The 16,838-nt window shown below is 44.2% G+C and overlaps 2 protein-coding genes across 4 annotated transcripts in view; one reads left to right on the forward strand and one right to left on the reverse strand.

The window, feature by feature from the left end:
* uba1 (ubiquitin-like modifier activating enzyme 1) overlaps nt 1–10,656 on the forward strand; it is a 416,000-nt gene extending 405,344 nt beyond the window's left edge. For all 3 annotated transcript variants that reach the window (XM_072472935.1, XM_072472934.1, XM_072472936.1), the window contains one exon: nt 8,186–10,656. In XM_072472935.1, the coding sequence (XP_072329036.1) occupies nt 8,186–8,324 (139 nt within the window). In that variant the 3' untranslated portion in view covers nt 8,325–10,656. The remainder of the gene's footprint in view (nt 1–8,185) is intronic.
* On the reverse strand, nt 10,657–16,451 carry inka1a (inka box actin regulator 1a). Its single transcript, XM_072472937.1, has 2 exons — nt 16,235–16,451; nt 10,657–11,806 (listed from the first exon to the last, which is right to left on the reverse strand). Exons 1-2 carry the CDS (start codon nt 16,283–16,285, stop codon nt 10,829–10,831), a joined length of 1,029 nt encoding a protein of 342 aa, XP_072329038.1. The 5' UTR covers nt 16,286–16,451; the 3' UTR covers nt 10,657–10,828.
* Between the last annotated feature and the right edge of the window lie 387 nt (nt 16,452–16,838).

The raw sequence follows: 16,838 nt of genomic DNA on the forward strand, positions 1-16,838 counted from the left end.
GGCATTACCATTGTTAATTCCATTACTATCAGTATCCTGGAGGTCAACATTGACCAGAAACTTAACTGGGCCAGCCACATTAATACTGTGGCCACAAATCAGGCCAGAGGCTATATTCTTTGGATAAAGTAACTCAATTCCTGACTCTCCAAAGCCTCCCCACCATCTACATGACACGACTCAGGCATGTGATGGAATGCCCTCCTGGATGAGTGCAGCTCCAACAACATTTGAGAAGCTAGATCCTCATACTAGATCCCCCTTACTCCATCTTAAAGATTTGTTCCCTCCAACACATCGCAGGTGTAGTGTGCTCCATCCATAGGACGCATTGTAACAACTAGCCAAGGCTCCTTTGGTACCATCTTCCAAAGCTGGGACATCTAAGATTTTGGAGGAGAAGAGCCTTGGGCACATGAGAAGAATACCACCTGCAAGTTCCCTCCCAAAATACACACCATTCTGGTGAGGAAACGTATCGGTGTTCCTTCACTGTCGTTTGGTCAAAATCTTGAAACTCCCTCCCTAGCAAGGCTGCGGAAGCATTTTACCACACGGACAGCAGGAGCTCAAGAAGGTGGTTCACCACCATATTCCCAAGGGCGCCATCCTGTGAAGGAGTTGAAAGGAAAGTTCTCTGGTCACAGCGAAATATTTGCCAAATAAATTAATAATAATCTTTGGCACCTTTGCTCTGAAATCTGTCCAGTATGGTTAACGTAAAGAGGAATTCAGAAAATGTAAATGATTGAATTGTTACTGACTTGACGATGGGATTGAAAGTTCCAAGTATATAAATATATATATAATCAATCGGATTATCTCCACAAAGGAATAAGTAACTGCTTCCGCTACTTCGCTGTGTGAAATTTAAATAAAAGTCCAATTACTGAGCCCTTATTAACAGATGAACTCAATCCTCCAATTAAAATTGCACACAATAAACATTAAGCTATATATATACTTACATATATAATAGTGCATTTCATAGCTTCATTGAAACACTAGTATAGAAATGCAAATATAGTTTGTACCCAGGCAAAGTCCCGTAACGATCTAACACTGTATTTTCATGAACATTTATATGTTTTAGTCACTTGGGTGACAACGGGATACAAAAAAAGGACAAGGAAACAATGCTAACGGCCAGAGAGAATTTCTGACTAATTCCCTTTGTGTTCTCTCCCCTTCCCATTGCCCATGAATATGGGACAGGCACAAACCTTCAGTGTTTCCCTCCCTCCTGGACTGTAGACCCCCTTAAACCAGAAAGTGGGTAAGTCGAGGGCTTGTTGGGACTGAGGTAACCCAACCTTGGAGGGTACATTAAAGAATGTTGCACTGACACGGCGCCACTGTCTGGGATTTTATTTGCTTGTTGTAATTGTTGGAAATGTCTTATACTTCTGTTCATGTGTGTGTGGCTCCCAGGGCTGGAGGTTATCCCTCTGAACCGGCAGCTGAAGGATGTAAAATTGTAGCTGCTGTTTGACTGGTGGAGTAAACATCCGCCTGTGGCTATTTCCTCTCTGATACCAGCCCAAGACATTTCCTATCGCTTTAAAAAGAAAAGCACACGATCTCTTGACAGCATCACATACACCAGAGCAGAGCAGGATTCTGCTGCCGTGTGCACGCGCATGCGTGTGTGTGTGCTTGGTGACTAAGACATTTGCCAGTCTTGCAAAACATGTTCATTTTCACTTTCTGTGTCCTACACCCAATTACAGGGAGGCGCCCCATCTGTCTCCGCCATAGGTTCATATTATAGAGCCTTGGTGTGCCACACACTCAAGCTTAAATCAACTGCGACACGTGTCTCTAGTTTCCAATACATAATGTGTTCTGATTCGGGTTTCTATTCACTGATCAGGCAGCCATTAAATAAAATATGAGAGGGGCAGCACGTGGCGCAGTGGGTCGCACTGGTACTGCGGCGCTGAGGACCCGGGTTCGAATCCCTGCCCTGGGTCACTGTCCGTGTGGAGTTTGCACATTCTCCCCATGTCTGCGTGGCTTTCACCCCCACAACCCAAATATGTGCTGGTTAGGTGGATTGGCCACGCTAAATTGCCCCTTAATTGGAAAAAAAAATTGGGTGATCTAAAAAAAAATTTTTTTAAATATAAGAATGAGTTGCCTGAGCTTCGGGACTAAGTTGCCAGATATCAGGGACACAGAATAGGCAAGAGCTAGTGTCCTCTCGGCTAGAAAGCACAGTAAGATGATGTAGTAAAAATCTTTTACAAGCTTCGATTCAATTTATGTCCATCTTATTTCTAAGGAGATCGTAACCTTCTTAAAATAAATGGTTTAATACTTCCATTAAGAAGCAGAGAGGAAGGGCGGCAGGGTGGCGCTGTGGTTAGCACTGCTGCCTCACGGCGCCGAGGACCCGGGTTCGATCCCGGCCCCGGGTCACTGTCCGTGTGGAGCTTGCACATTCTCCCCGTGTTTGTGTGGGTTTGACCCCCACAACCCAAGGGTAGGTGGATTGGCCACGCTAAATTGCCCCTTGGAAATATTTTTTTGTACTAAAGGAAGATTTTGCAAACAGGAAGAGTGCACAGAACCACGATTGATCATGGATTTTTCCAGCAATTGTGCATTAATTGTCAAACTTTCAATTATATTTCACAATTAGCCTAGATTCTGTTCACAGAGTCACAGAATTGTTACCCCACAGAAGAAGACCATTTGATCCATCATGTCTCCGTCATCTCTTCGAATGAGTGATGTGACTTAGCGCCATTTCTCCAGCCTTTTCCCCGTGACCCTGCACACTGTTTCTATTCAAATAGTCATCTAATGTCCTCATGGATGCCTCAATAGAACCTGCCTCCAGCCCACTCCCAGGCAGTGCATTCCAGACCCCAACCATTCTCTGTGTGAAATGTTTTTTTCTCACATCGCATTTGCTTCTTTTGCGAAACACTTGGGAATCTGTGGCCTCTCGTTCCTGATCCTTTTATGATCATCATCCTCCCGACGCTGTGCATAGGCCGTTCAATAGTGAATGTACATCTACTTAAAATGAGGCCCAGGAAGCCAATGTATATCTAACCCTTGAATGAACTCTAATTGTTGAATCCAGATGATGATATTGCATGCAAACGTAGTTCTTGTGGTTTGTAAAATAATCTCAATCGTTCAACCACTCTCTGATTAAAACTGCCTTAGGCCCTTGATTAAATCTGTAATCTCAATCCCAGGCATTTATTAATCTGTGCATAACCCATCCAAACCTTCTGATTAGATTACAGTTTCTAATAACAGCAATCTGCATTTATACAACGTTTTACTGTACCGAAGGGGCTTCACAAGGAGCATAATCAAACAAGAATTGACACTGAACCAATGAAGAGGATATTAAGATTATTGATCAAAAGCTTGGCCCAAGAAGTAGGTTGTTAGGGACTTATTATAAAAAAGGGATGTATGGGCGGGTAAAAACCCCGCGAGTGAAGAAATTGTTGCTGGAGCGTAGTCGAGGGGAGGGTGGGCTGGCGCTGCCGAACTTTAGCAACTATTACTGGGCGGCAAATATAGCCATTTGCCTCCCTGGTAGCCCGGAGACGGATACTGTTAGCACGGAGGGACTCGAAGCCCCCGAGATCGGACACCTGGGCTTGCGACATGGCTGGGTTTCTCAGTCTTGAGAAAATCAAGTTCACCCTAAGAGGGTCAATGCTAGGGTTCGTCCGGAGGTAGCAGCCATTTGTCGACTTCTTCGGGGAAAATTAACTGTCAGCGGAGGCAAAAAATTTAAAGGGGGGGGGGGTTTGCGGGGGGGAAGTTAGGTTATTTTCTGTTCAGGGTAGGAGGGACTTGTGAGGGATGGAGATGGTTTATGCAATATCTTTATATTTGGATTTGCATTGTTTACTGTTGTTGTTACTGTTATTATTATAAAATTACAAATACCTTAATAAAATGTTTTTTTTAAAAAGGGAAGTAGAGGCAGAGAAGCCTAGGGGGAGAATTCCTGAGGTAGTGATCTAGACAACTGAAGACATAACTGTCAATGGTGGGAGTGGGAGCGGTTGTCATGCAAGAGGCCAGAGTTGGTGAAGGTTACAGAGGGAGGTGGGGGGGGGGGGGGGGGGGTGCTTGACCTGAGTAGTGTGGATTAGCATACGGACAGCAGAGATTTGGATAACCTCAAGGTTCTGAAGATGGGTGGTGTCATGTTATTCACCCTGGGGTAACACGGACTGCAACTGGATGCAGTTGCACTGGAATGTAGACTCCAAATGTTGATGTTCGTTCAATACGTTTTATTGAACCTGCTATACAGTGCACACAGTTCGCTGTGGGTTGACACTCTACTAACCTAAGCGTACTTACTATAACTAACTAGACCAGATTAGCTCTGAGCCACGTGTAGAAGGTGCTAACTGATATATACACCCTGACTGTCACTACAGTTGTCACCAGTGGAAAGAGGCAGTATGCTGATGCCTCGTGTGTTTTATAGTGGGAAACCACCTTCTAGTGTTCTGCCTGGTGATTGGTTGTGTTCTGTCCTGTGTGTTGATTGGCTGTACTGGGTGTCTGTCACTGCCTGTCTGTATCTCATTATGTGTATGAGTGCATATCATGATAGGTGGCTGGTCAGGAAAACATTGGGATGGTGAATTCAAGGGCTTTCAAAAACGTGACAGAGTGTTTCACCTGCAGATGGGCAGAGGTGGGGAGAGACTTGTGCTATGTGGGCAAAAGTAGGTGGTCTTTATAAAGGGAGGATATAGGATCAGATGCTCAGCTCTGTCAAATAGGACGCTGAGGTTGCGAACATTTCTGGCTCAGCTGAAGATATTGACCAAGGACAGGAGGGAGTGGGATGGAATCAGGTAAGGGGGAACAGAGCTTTGTGCTGGGTGCCAAAGAGCATGCTGTTGTCCTTTTTTGTGTTTAACGGGAGGAAATAGCCCACTTATTGTACTCAGGGTTTAAAATTATGTTCCTTTAATAAGAACATAAGATACATTCATAAATACACTTGAGAAAAGAGTTATTGGTCAAATAATAGGCAAATTTCATGACTGTGAGTTCCATGAAATGGCACCTACTTAAAATCCTCTTTTAGTTTGTTAAGCAAACAAATTTTAATTGGACCATTGCAAACTTAGCATCGGATTCAATGCAGCTGAATAATAAGGGATCAAGGGGTATGGGGGGGAAGACAGGAGAATGCGGATGAGAAAATATCAGCCATGATTGAATGGCGGAGCAGACTCGATGGGCCGAGTGGCCTAATTCTGCTCCTATGTCTTATGGTCTTATGGTTTAATTTTAAAGTTTCTATCAAATAATTTGACGAAAGAGCAGCACGGTGGTGCAGTGGTTAGCACTCCTGCCTCACGCCGCAGAGGTCCCAGGTTCGATCCCGGCTCTGGGTCACTGTCCGTGTGGAGTTTGCACATGAAATGAAATGAAAATGAAAATCGCTTATTGTCACAAGTAGCCTTCAAATGAAGTTACTGTGAAAAGCCCCTAGTCGCCACATTCCGGCACCTGTTCGGGGAGGCAAGTACGAAATTGAACCGTGCTGCTGGCTTGCCTTGGTCTGCTTTCAAAGCCAGCGATTTAGCCCCGTGCTAAACCAGCCCCTAATTGACCAATACCTTTGAGAATTATGATTAAGAGTAGCCCAATCAGCCCATTGGAATCTGTTCCATCATTGGATAGCAATTTCCAATTCCTTGCCTGATTTCCATGCCCTTTTCTAAGTATGTGTCATCCTTTCAAACACCATTTAATTCTGTATTAATGCCATTTTGTTCCACGTTCTTCTGCATTAACCTTCAAGCAACCTAGTGCACATTTCAAGTGCCAGTTTCCCTATTCAAGGGCAGGGCCACTCCCTATCTTTCCTGCCAATTTCCTCCATTATTTTAAATGCCTCATTCAGATCACCCTCAACCTCCTCAACTCTTGGGATTATGATCCAAGTTAACCCAGTCTCCTATGATAGCTATGTCCCTTCATCCCAAGTATTACCCTAGTAAATTGTCGCTAGACTTCCTCCAAGACCAGAATAAACAAAATATGGGTGGCACGGTAGCACAGCAGTTAGCACTGCTGCCACACAGCTCCAGGGACCTGGGTTCAATTCCGGCCTCGGGTGACTGTCGGTGTGGAGGTTGCACTTTCCCCCCCGTGGGTTTCCTCCGGGTGCTCCGGTTTCCTCCCACAGTCCAAAGATTTGCAAGAAAGGCGGATTGACCATGGTCATTTGCCCCTTAGTGTCCAAGAGGTTACGTTAGGTGGGGTCATTGGGTTAAAGGAATAGGGTGAAGGCCTGAACCTAAGTAGGGTACCCTTTCAGAGGATTGGTGCAGACTCGATGGGCCAAATGGCATCCTTCGACACTGTAATGATTTTATAGTTCCAAAGGTGTACTTCATTAACTGTAACATGCTTTGTGATGGTGGCCATGAAAGGTGCTATATTAATGTCAGTCTTTCTTTCTTAAAACTGGATGCCCAACAGGATACCATGTGCTGAGCATAAATATATGTATCCTTTTTGAGTCTGTGAGCTTGCTTTCAGCTTCCAATCTGCTATTATAACCAAATTATATTCCCTTACACTTTATTGCATGTGTGGTGACACAGTGGTTAGCACTGCTGCCTCCCAGCGCCAGGGTCCCGGGTTCTATTCCGACCTTGGGTGACTATGTTCGCACGTTCTCCCCATGTCTGCGAGGGTTTCCTCCGGGTGCTCTGGTTTCCTCCCACGCCCAAAGATGTACAGGTAGGTGGATGGCTGTGCTAAAATTGCCCCTCAGTGTCCAAAGGTGTGCATGTTAGGTGGAGTTATAGGGTTACGGGGATAGGGCTGGAGAGTGGGCGTATGTGCGGAGCTCTTTCAGAGAGTTGGTGCAGACCCGATGGGCCGAATGGCCTCCTTCTACACCTTACAGATTCTATGCGACGATAAACTGCAGATGTCAACATTTTAGATGTGGATGTGTATGTGTAGATGTGGATGAAGCGTTTAATCCTTTCAACTCTGAAACATGATTTGATTTATTATTGTCACATGTCACAGAATAATGCCAGCAGCACGGGTTCAATTCCCGTACCAGCCTCCTCGAACAGGCGCCGGAACGTGGTGACTAGGGGCTTTTCACAGTAACTTAATTTGAAGCCTACTTGTGGCAATAAGCGATTTTCATTTTTAATTTTCATGTATTAGTATACAGTGAAAAGTATTGTTTCTTGCATGCTATACAGACAATGCATACTGTACGTAGGGAAGGAAGGAGAGACTGCAGAATGTAATGTTACAGTCATAGCTAGGGTGCAGAGAAAAGATCAATGGAATACATAAATTCACACGCAACTTGAATTGAAGGGATTGAATCTTCTCTCCACTGGTAGTTCCAAGTGAAATCAGACCTATGATGAGGAAAGTGTCCTCCTAAAGTTAGGAGTTCAGGTACAGTTACAGGATACAGAAATTTACCTTGCAAATGAATTGTCCAGTAATAATCACAAAACAAAATTGCCTTTTACAGAGTGAAATAAACTACCCTATTTGCATCAACTGAATCATAATCAGGGCACATTATCTGAATAGAATAGTATGTGGTATCTGCAAATAATCAGTAGTTTGGGGTGTCAGACATTGGATGGGTTTTCCCAGCCCCGGGACTAACCGCGGAGGATGTGGTTGGCTAGCCAGGAGGCCATTAATTTTCAATGTGACTGCAAGTTCCCCACGGCAGGCAGGGCCCGAAAATCCCAACCCTATTAAGGGGGTGGTGACATAGTGAATTGTCACTGGACTAATTATCCAGAGGCCCAGAGCAATGCTCTGGGGCCCGGGTTCAAATCACACCAGAGCAGATGGTGAAATTTGTATTCAGTAAAAATCGGCAATTTAAAAGTTTAATGCTGGCCACAAAACCATTATGATTGTCGTGAAAACCCATCCGGTTCACTAATGTCCTTTTAGAGAGGGAAATCTGCTGTCCTAACTTGGTCTGGCCTACGTGTGACTCCAGACCCACAGCAATGCGGTTGACTCTTGATGCCTCTGAAACAGCTTAGCAAGCCACTTAGTTCAAGGGCAATTAGGGATGGGCAATCAATACTGGCCCCGTCTCAATGCCAAACAGATATTAATGAGAAATCATAAAATAAGCACGATTGATATTTTGCCTCTTTCTTTTCAGATTGTCAGAGATCGTGGCGACGCTCAGTGAGAAAAAGATCGAGGAACATGTGAAGGCCCTAGAGTTTGAGATAGACTGTGATACTGAGGAAGGTGAAGAAGATGTTGATCTTCCCAAAGTTTACTACCGGATCCGATGAAACCATAGGGGCATTGGGATCTCCATCGTGCCCCTCTCACCCAGCCAATTGCACTAGTTTCCGCTAGCCTTATAGAAATCTCTACACTGTTGGCCTATCAACATTACAAAGCTTGGATATTTTTTTAAATATAAATTTAGAGTACCCAATTCATTTTTTTTCCCAAGTAAGGAGCAATTTAGCATGGCCACTCCACCTACCCTGCACATCTTTGTGTTGTGGGAGCGAAACCCACGCAAACATGGGGAGAATGTGCCAACTCCACCTGGACAGTGACCCAGAGCCAGCTTGGGTATTTTCAAATGCCACTGAATTTCCTCTCCCAAAAACATTTTGCTGATGGTAATAACCCAGTGAATCACCACCACGAATGATTTAAGATGCCACTGGTGTGTGCGGCCACTTTAATCATCCCAGACTGTGGGAATGAATACATCCTCTGTATCTTTCTTTCTGTTCCCTGCAAGCTTGCCAAGTGGCATGAATTGGGACAATCTCAACTCCGTTGTGTATTGGTCACGAGTCAATCTAACTCGTGTCAGCCTCACTCAGTAATAATTGGCACTAAATTTAAGGCACAGTGGTTAGCATTGTTGCTTCACAGCGCCAGGGACCCGGGTTTGAATCCAACCTTGGTTGACTGTGTGGAGTTTGCACATTCTCCCAGTGTCTGCGTGGGTTTACTCCGGGTGCTCTGATTTCCGCCCACAGTCCAAAGATGTGCAGGTTAGGTGGATTGGCTTCGCTAAATTGCCGCTTTGTGTCCAAAGGTTAGGTGGGGTTGCAGGGTTAGGGTAGGGGGAGCAGGCCTGGGTGGAGAGTTCATTCAGAGGGTCGGTGCAGACTCGATGGGCCAAATGGCCTCATTCTGCACTGTAGGATTCTATGATAAGTTGCCAGATCCACTCCGAAGATTTCCATTTCCATTCATTGTCTATCCCGCCACCAATTTAATGTGGAAAATGGAGGTGTCACGTCGTAATGCAACAGGCTCATCCTAAATCAGGATTAAATCTAAGCCAACTTCACCTGCACCTGGTCCATGTTTGAAGAATACGTCATAGCGGAAGCCAATGGTGAAAAATGATCAATTCCTCAGCACACTTCCACCTTAATGAGCGCAGATTTCCCTGTAAATTAAAACACTTCTAATACCAAAGAAAAATAAAAGTAATGTTTCTGACTGAAAATGCCAAAATAGCATTTTGCTAGCCAATTTGGACTCAGATATAATAACCACACCGTTAATTTTGACAGAATAACAAAATGAAAAGTAATAACAAAAAGAGAAACTGATTAGCTAGAGAAAAATGTCACCTCTCCCAAATAAAAGTGCATCCCACACAGGTTTGGACACCGAGGTCGCTTTCAGAAAAGGAATTTTATCACTTACCTGATAGATTTCAAAGAGAAATCACTAGTCCCTCAGAAACAAGGCAGCTTGTTGTGAAGTATGTGCCAATGGGAAGCCTCAGTATATAAATGATGTCACTGAAGTTGTAAAGACTCCCTCTGTCGTAATGGGCGTTTGGAAGTAAAATCGACAATATACTCGCTATGGGGTAATTTTCACAATTCATTGAAGCAAGCGCAGCTTCAGTTACAAGTTATATTTTTTTACAGGCGGAGAATACCCCCTTGATTTTTGGTCAGCATGTTCCACATGCCCAACTAATCACATTCTCCAATGGGGCTGGGATACCTTGCGAAAGCAGCATAATTTTAAAAGTAACATTTAAGGTGTGATAGGCTTTTGAATAGAGTCTGGATTTGGGTATATTGCCTCATGGATTCACACTGCTGCAATAACACAAAGCAATACAAATGATTAACATGACTCCTCCCGGATAGGTGAAGACTATGGCTGGTTTCCACCCCTTCTGAACTCTCCTCACAGTTTCCCCATAATATCGAAAGGCCCCAGATGCAAATGGTAACTTCTACACCAACTAGGATTGTGTGCATCTCACTGCTGGTTTAATGATTGAAACATCATACGCTGGAAATAAAGAGCACGTTCATCTTTTCCCTTTGTGGAAACCACACAATAAATAATTGTCACCAAGGCTGCGAGGCCCACAGTTAATTGAAACAACTTTGTTTAGTAACAGATGCTAATTGCTTGCAAAAGTGAGGGCCAATTCTGGTTGAGATTGGCTGCAGTTCTGAAGTGTAAAGAGAGGGTCAGATCTTGGACATAGACCAGAAAATAGTAATGAAGACATATATCTGCAGAGTGCCATGGAAAAGATTGCACAACATGGATAGAATTGTGGTGATTGATCTGTGCTGGAATTTGACATCCAAATAAACAAAGAGTTGTCAAACAAAATCATTGAAGAACCTTTTGTGTTTATTTTAAGGCATTGTATAAAATATAAAAATGTATGTTGACAAACTACACAGCTATATACATTTTGGCTTATATCAAAAAGTGATACAAAAATTAGATTAATATGTGCCTCAAGTTAGAAGCACAGGAGTCAATGTTCATTTTGTTTATTCTATACATAACTAATTGTGTCCTTGCAAATAATTGGTTTCCTACTTCTGCTTTTCATCAAAGCAATAAACTTATCAAAGTCTGTTGATGCTTCATGCGTCTGGGGTAGGTTAGAGTGAGAACGATGCAGATAAGAGAGCTTTGGCATGTAATTACCCAAATTTGTCGGACAAGAGAGTCTCTTTGATAGCATGTGTGCATGGCTGTTGTCTCTGCTGCTTTGGTGCTTGGGGTCTGTACTCTTTGACCTGTCAGACCTCGAGATGTTGGCCAGTTTACGCCTGACATTTCCAGAGATGTTCAGGATGAATTCGTGAGGCTTCCCCAACCATCTGCCAGAGTGATCCTTCGCCTTTGATTCCATCGTCTCATCGCCCTCCTCTGGTAGATCCATCCAGTTTTCCACCAGATCCGCAAAACAGTTGTCCCCCAATACAAGGGGCTGCCTATTCCTGCTCTGGGAGAGCAAATTCACTGTCCAGTCATTGGGATCCGTGTAATCGAAAATCTTCCAGGAGCACTGTTCTGAATAGACATCAGAAGTGGATTTTGGTCTCACTTTTTTGTTTAGTCCCAGGCCAATTTTATTCCTCAAGATTCCAGCAGGCGGAAGTCTATTCTCTCTCAAACATGGCGAGCTTCCCACTCGTGCTGCTTTTGTTAATGTGGGTCCAGATGCCTCTGAATAACCAGAGTCAAACTCTAAGCTTCTCTCACTGCTGGGTGACGCAAATACTGATGGGCTGCTTTCCTCCTCGCTTCTCGGAGATGCCAGGCAACAAGCAGAGTCGTAGGTGTCCGATTCGGAGACGTCTGAGGTAAAACTGTGGGAGCTCCTCCCCTTGGCGGGGGGCAAGGGCACCTCCTCCTCCTTCAGGTTCAGCGTGCTAATGCTCTGGATCTGTTTTAGGTCCTGCAATGCTTGCATCATACATTGCATTTGATCTCGAAGACAAGCCCCTGCCTCCTTCATATTTATCTGGCCAAAGACAAAATGCAAGGAAACAATGAGTCATTCAAATTGAAGTATTGATTGTTGGTAATTAGTTTTCCATCATTTGTTTAATATTAACTATTGCAGCATAAAATCTCCAAAGGAAGGTCTCTGATTTGTTGAAAAATATTTTTTTAAACTCAGCTCACTGTGTCTGCATGTGCCTGGGAATGTGCATAAAAGCTCTTGTTATTGGGGTAACACATTGGCATGGATAGAAGATTGGCTGGCTACCAGGAAGCAGAGAGTAGGCATAAATGGGTATTTTTCAGGTTGACAAGATGTAACGTGTGGTGTGCCACAGGGATCAGTGCTGGGACCTCAACTGTTTACAATTTGTATAAATTACTTGGGTGAAGGGGCGCGGTTGCCAAATTTGCTGATGACACAGAGGTAGTAAGTTGTGAAGAGGACATGAGAAGACATAAGGAGGCTGCAAAAAGATAGGTTAAGTGAGTGGGCAAAAGTGGAGGAATGTGGGAATATGTGAAATTGTCCATTTTGGCAGGCAAAATAAAAAAGCATAGTATCGAAACGGTGAGAGATTACAGAGGTGCAGAGGGATCTGGGTGTCCTAGTGCATGAATCACAAAAGGCTAGTATTCGGGTACAGCAAGTAATTAGGAAAGCTAATAGAATGTTACCATTTAATAAGAGGGGATTTGAATACAAAAGTAGGGAGGGTATGCTTCAGTTGTACAGGGCACTAGTGAGACCATATTTGAAGTACTGTCTACAGTATTGATTACTTTATTTGAGAAAGGATGTAAATGCATTGGAAAAAGTTCAGAGAAGGTTAATACCTGGAATGGGTGCGTTGTCTTATGAGGAAAGGTTGGACAGGTTTGGCTTGTATCTGCTGGAGTTTAGAAGAGTAAGCAGCAACTTGATTGAAACATATTAAAATCCTGAGGGGTATTGACAGGGTGCATGTTTCTTGTCATGGGAGAATCTAGAACTAGAGGTCACTATTTACAAATAGAGGGTTGCCCATTAAAAACAGAGGTGAGGCCATTTTTATTCACTCCGAGGGACGTGAGCCTTTGGAACTCTCTTCCTCAAAAGACGGTGGAAGCAGAGTCTTGAACATTTTTACGGCAGATGTGGATAGATTCTTGGTAATTGAGAGTAGGCAGGATACAGATTTGAGTTTACTATCAGATCAGCCATGATCTTATTAAATAGCAGAGCAGGCTAAAGGGCCTGTTCCTGCTCCTTTTTTGTATGTTCCTTTGCATATTTCCATTAGTAACACTGTGCTGTGTATCCCTCTTCATGTGCATGTGTGAATGCATACTTCTGTTCACTGTGTGCATACATGCATATGAGTGCACACCTTTTGCATGTATGTCAATGTATATATGTCTATACTTGTGCCTATGCATGTGTATGCTCCTGTTTTCATGTTCTATGTTCACAAGTTAGATTGACTCGTAACCAACAGCTCCAAAAGAGAAATTAGAATAAACTACCCAAGGAGTGGTGAGAATGTGGAGCTGGCTACCATACGGAATGGCTGATGGGAATGGTTGATGGGAAGAGTCCAGATGCATTTAAGGGAAAGCTAGCATATGAGGAAGAAGGGAATAGATGGTTAGGATGATAGATCTAGATAAGGAAAGATGGGAGGAGGCTTGAGTGTAATATAAATGCTGGAATGGGCAAATTGGCCATTTCTGAGCAGCATATCCTTATATATATATACCCATCTTCATGCAAAGTCTGGTAAAGATTTGTCACTCTCCCATGCAAAGCAGCAGATGCTGGCTCAATAATTTTAAATGCGTGATTGAAAGATTCTTGCAAGACAATTGTGTGAAAGGATATGGAACCAAGGCAAATGGATAGAGTCAAGATTCAGAGCAGCCATCGCCTCACTGATTGGCAAAGCAGACTCGGGGAGCTGAACAGCATTCATCCCTTCCCATGTTCCTCTGTACACCAGTGTTTGCCCAACTTTGCTCCGATACCAATACCCCCTAAATCCACTTAAACCCACACAATAAATATCATTACTGTCTAAACGCCAGTGTCATGAAGATCTACTTCGCTCCAGACCTCGTTATGCCCTGCCGACTGTGGGACTTGTATTGTGTGCAACCATCAATGCTTAATAGATTAATCTGTGAGCATATACGACTGGTCCCATTCCCTCGGCTCTGTGTCAAGGGAAGGATGGAGTGTAACCTACAACACATTAAAAATAACTTTAGTAAATATTTCCTATGAGACTAAGATTTTTTTATCTCTTCCCATTATGTTCATTCTCTTACAATAAGAAATTAAGAGGCGGCCATGAGTTGTTCAGCATTTGCTTCACAGCTCCAGAGTCCCAGGTTCAATTCCCGGTTTGGGTCATTGTCTGTGCGGAGTCTGCACGTTCTCCCCGTGTCTGCGTGGGTTTCCTCCGGGTGCTCCGGTTTCCTCCCACAGTCCAAAGACGCGCAGGTTAGGTCAATTGGCCATGCTAAATTGCCCATAGTGTCAAAAAGGTTAGGTGGGGTTACGGGGATAGGGTGGAGGTGTGGGCATAAGTAGGGTGCTCTTTCTAAGGGCCAGTGCAAACTCGATGGGCCAAATGGCCTTCTTCTGCACTGTAAATTCTATGATTTCCATGAAGCATCAATGACAAAACGGTATTGTCGGATTGGGCAGCACGGTAGCATTGTGGATAGCACAATTGCTTCACAGCTCCAGGGTCCCAGATTCGATTCCGGCTTGGGTCACTGTGCGGAGTCTGCACATCCTCCCCGTGGTGTGCGCGGGTTTCCTCCGGCTTCCTCCTACAGTCCAATGATGTGCAGGTTAGGTGGATTGGCCATGATAAATTGCCCTTAGTGTCCATAATTGCCCTTAGTGTTGGGTGGGGTTACTGGGTTATGGGGATAGGGTGGAGGTGTTGACCTTGGGTAGGGTACTCTTTCCAAGAGCCGGTGCAGACTCGATGGGCCGAATGGCCTCCTTCTGCACTGTAAAGTCTATGATAATCTATGAAAACACTTATTTACAAACCGAAGATTTGTGTGCCAACTAAAATGCCACTCTGGGTATGTAGGTGCTCCTTTTAATAAAGATGAATTCAATTTGATTCACCCTATCCCAGCTAATAAAAAAATACGGAGTTGACTTCCTCCAGATTAACGTGTAATCCAGCGTCATGTGCATTGTGGTAATTTGAAAAAAAATTCACTGAACGATTGAACAGAGGCTCCCTCTGCTGACCCAACAAGTCAATGCATTGTGCGAGGTCGGATTGAGCCACGCAGAGCAGCAAGATCCCAGGTTCCAGCCCTCATCTGTGCTTATTATAGTTTAATGATTTCAGGTCAGAAAACCACTCGGCCCATCACTCCTTCCAGACGACTAACCCAAACACGTTACACAGCGTCCCTGACCCAATATCTCGAGCTGGGAAAAGGAAAGTGATGGGACAATTAGAAAGGGGGGGGGGGGAAGAGACAGAACTTCCTCCTCCCTCCCGCCAAAAACAATCTCGCTCCAACCAATCCTGCAGAGTGTTAATAGAGGTTCTAATTGTATATTTCCCGTGAATGTATTAGACTTGAAGGTAAAGGAAAACTCCATGACCACCCCCCCAGCACCCTCACTGTTTCGAATGAATTAAGAGATGAGTAAGAAACGGGTCAGAGCTCTCAAATACATTCCATTCCAGCTGTGTAGACGCTGAGGGCAGGTAAGAACATGTAAAGCCCTGCTGCATGGAGAACACCTGGACACACTTACTGCTCACCTGGCCTGCTTTACGTTTCACACTCTCCCCCTCAATATCTTTACAAATTCGCCCCCCCCCTTCCTTCTCTAGAATTAAAAGAGGGGGTGGTTGGGGTCCACATGAGCTCCATCTGGAATAAGAGTCAGATAGATGTTGCAATAAACATCATCTCTGCCTATTTGCCCCCTCCCCAACTCGCACTGCTAATTACCCCCTGTGTGTGTCTGTCTCTGTCTCATCGTTCGGGGTTGGCTTACAACCCGGGATCACAACCCCAGTTAGGAACTCAGACCAGGAAAACCTTAATTAAATCAAATAATTAACCCCCCCCCCCAAAAAAAAAAATCAAAGTGTAATTTCATGTTAAGGGTTGCTGGGTCCAGGGAACTCAGAAATGCATTGACATTTCTAATATTGCCTGGATTGGCATAATGAAGAATTTATAATGGGGGGGGGGGGTCAATTTTTTTTGTAATGATCACAGGTCCCCAGAGCGACACTGGATTGGAGTTGCAGTTTCGCCGTTCTCAGTCTGAATCTTGTTATTTCCTTGACAGAAAGAAAAATAACCCCCCCCCACAATAAAACTGTCAACTGTTTTCTTTTTTTCTGGGGAAGGTACAGTGGACACAAATCGCCGCGGAAAGTGTCCCATTTATTTATCTTTCTGGTTAACTCACCATTTCTTTGCGGAGATGACAAATGAAATCATCCAATTTGGCGTCCTGCATCGCCCAGTCCTTCTGCAGCCTGCCCTGACTCCCAGCTCTGCACCGTGAACAGCCTCAATCCTACATCAGAAATTGTTGCTGCCTCTTCAACTCTTTTCAAATCCCCTGCTTGTGTTTTCTTGCCCCTCTCCCTCTCAATTTTTGATTCAAATTTCAATGACACTGGCATACGCTTATGTATATTATATATAGGGAGTGTCACCTCCCCTCTTGCCCTCCCTCCTATTTAGGAAGCAACCAGTCAGCGCACAGGTCCGTCCCTCGGAGCGAGACACGGTCCAATCGCCTTGCTCTGTAACCTTATCCCAGAATATATCGCGAAGATTTACAACGTGGAGAAATTGGCCCTCCGCCAGTGTCACAATTAAGGGGCCATGCGCTAAATATTTCTATTTAATAAACGCCGTTTTGCGAACTTTAAAAACTGCATAGTAATTGGAGTTCACAGCACGTTTGAACTTCATAGGAAGTTTGCATTGATCTGCTGCAACTTTTTATGGATCTTTGGGTTTTCTGCATTTGTGAAGTCTGTGGCGTACCTCGACAGGACAAA

Source organism: Scyliorhinus torazame, chromosome 13 (assembly GCF_047496885.1).
Source record: "Scyliorhinus torazame isolate Kashiwa2021f chromosome 13, sScyTor2.1, whole genome shotgun sequence".
Taxonomy (NCBI): Eukaryota; Metazoa; Chordata; class Chondrichthyes; order Carcharhiniformes; family Scyliorhinidae; genus Scyliorhinus; species Scyliorhinus torazame.

Bases quoted from the DNA above. Each gene is read 5' to 3' on its own strand.
- inka1a (XM_072472937.1), bottom strand. From the start codon at position 16,285: ATGCAGGACGCCAAATTGGATGATTTCATTTGTCATCTCCGCAAAGAA. The intron at 11,807-16,234 runs GTGAGTTAACCA...GTCTTTGGCCAG, and splicing joins GTCATCTCCGCAAAGAAATG to ATAAATATGAAGGAGGCAGG.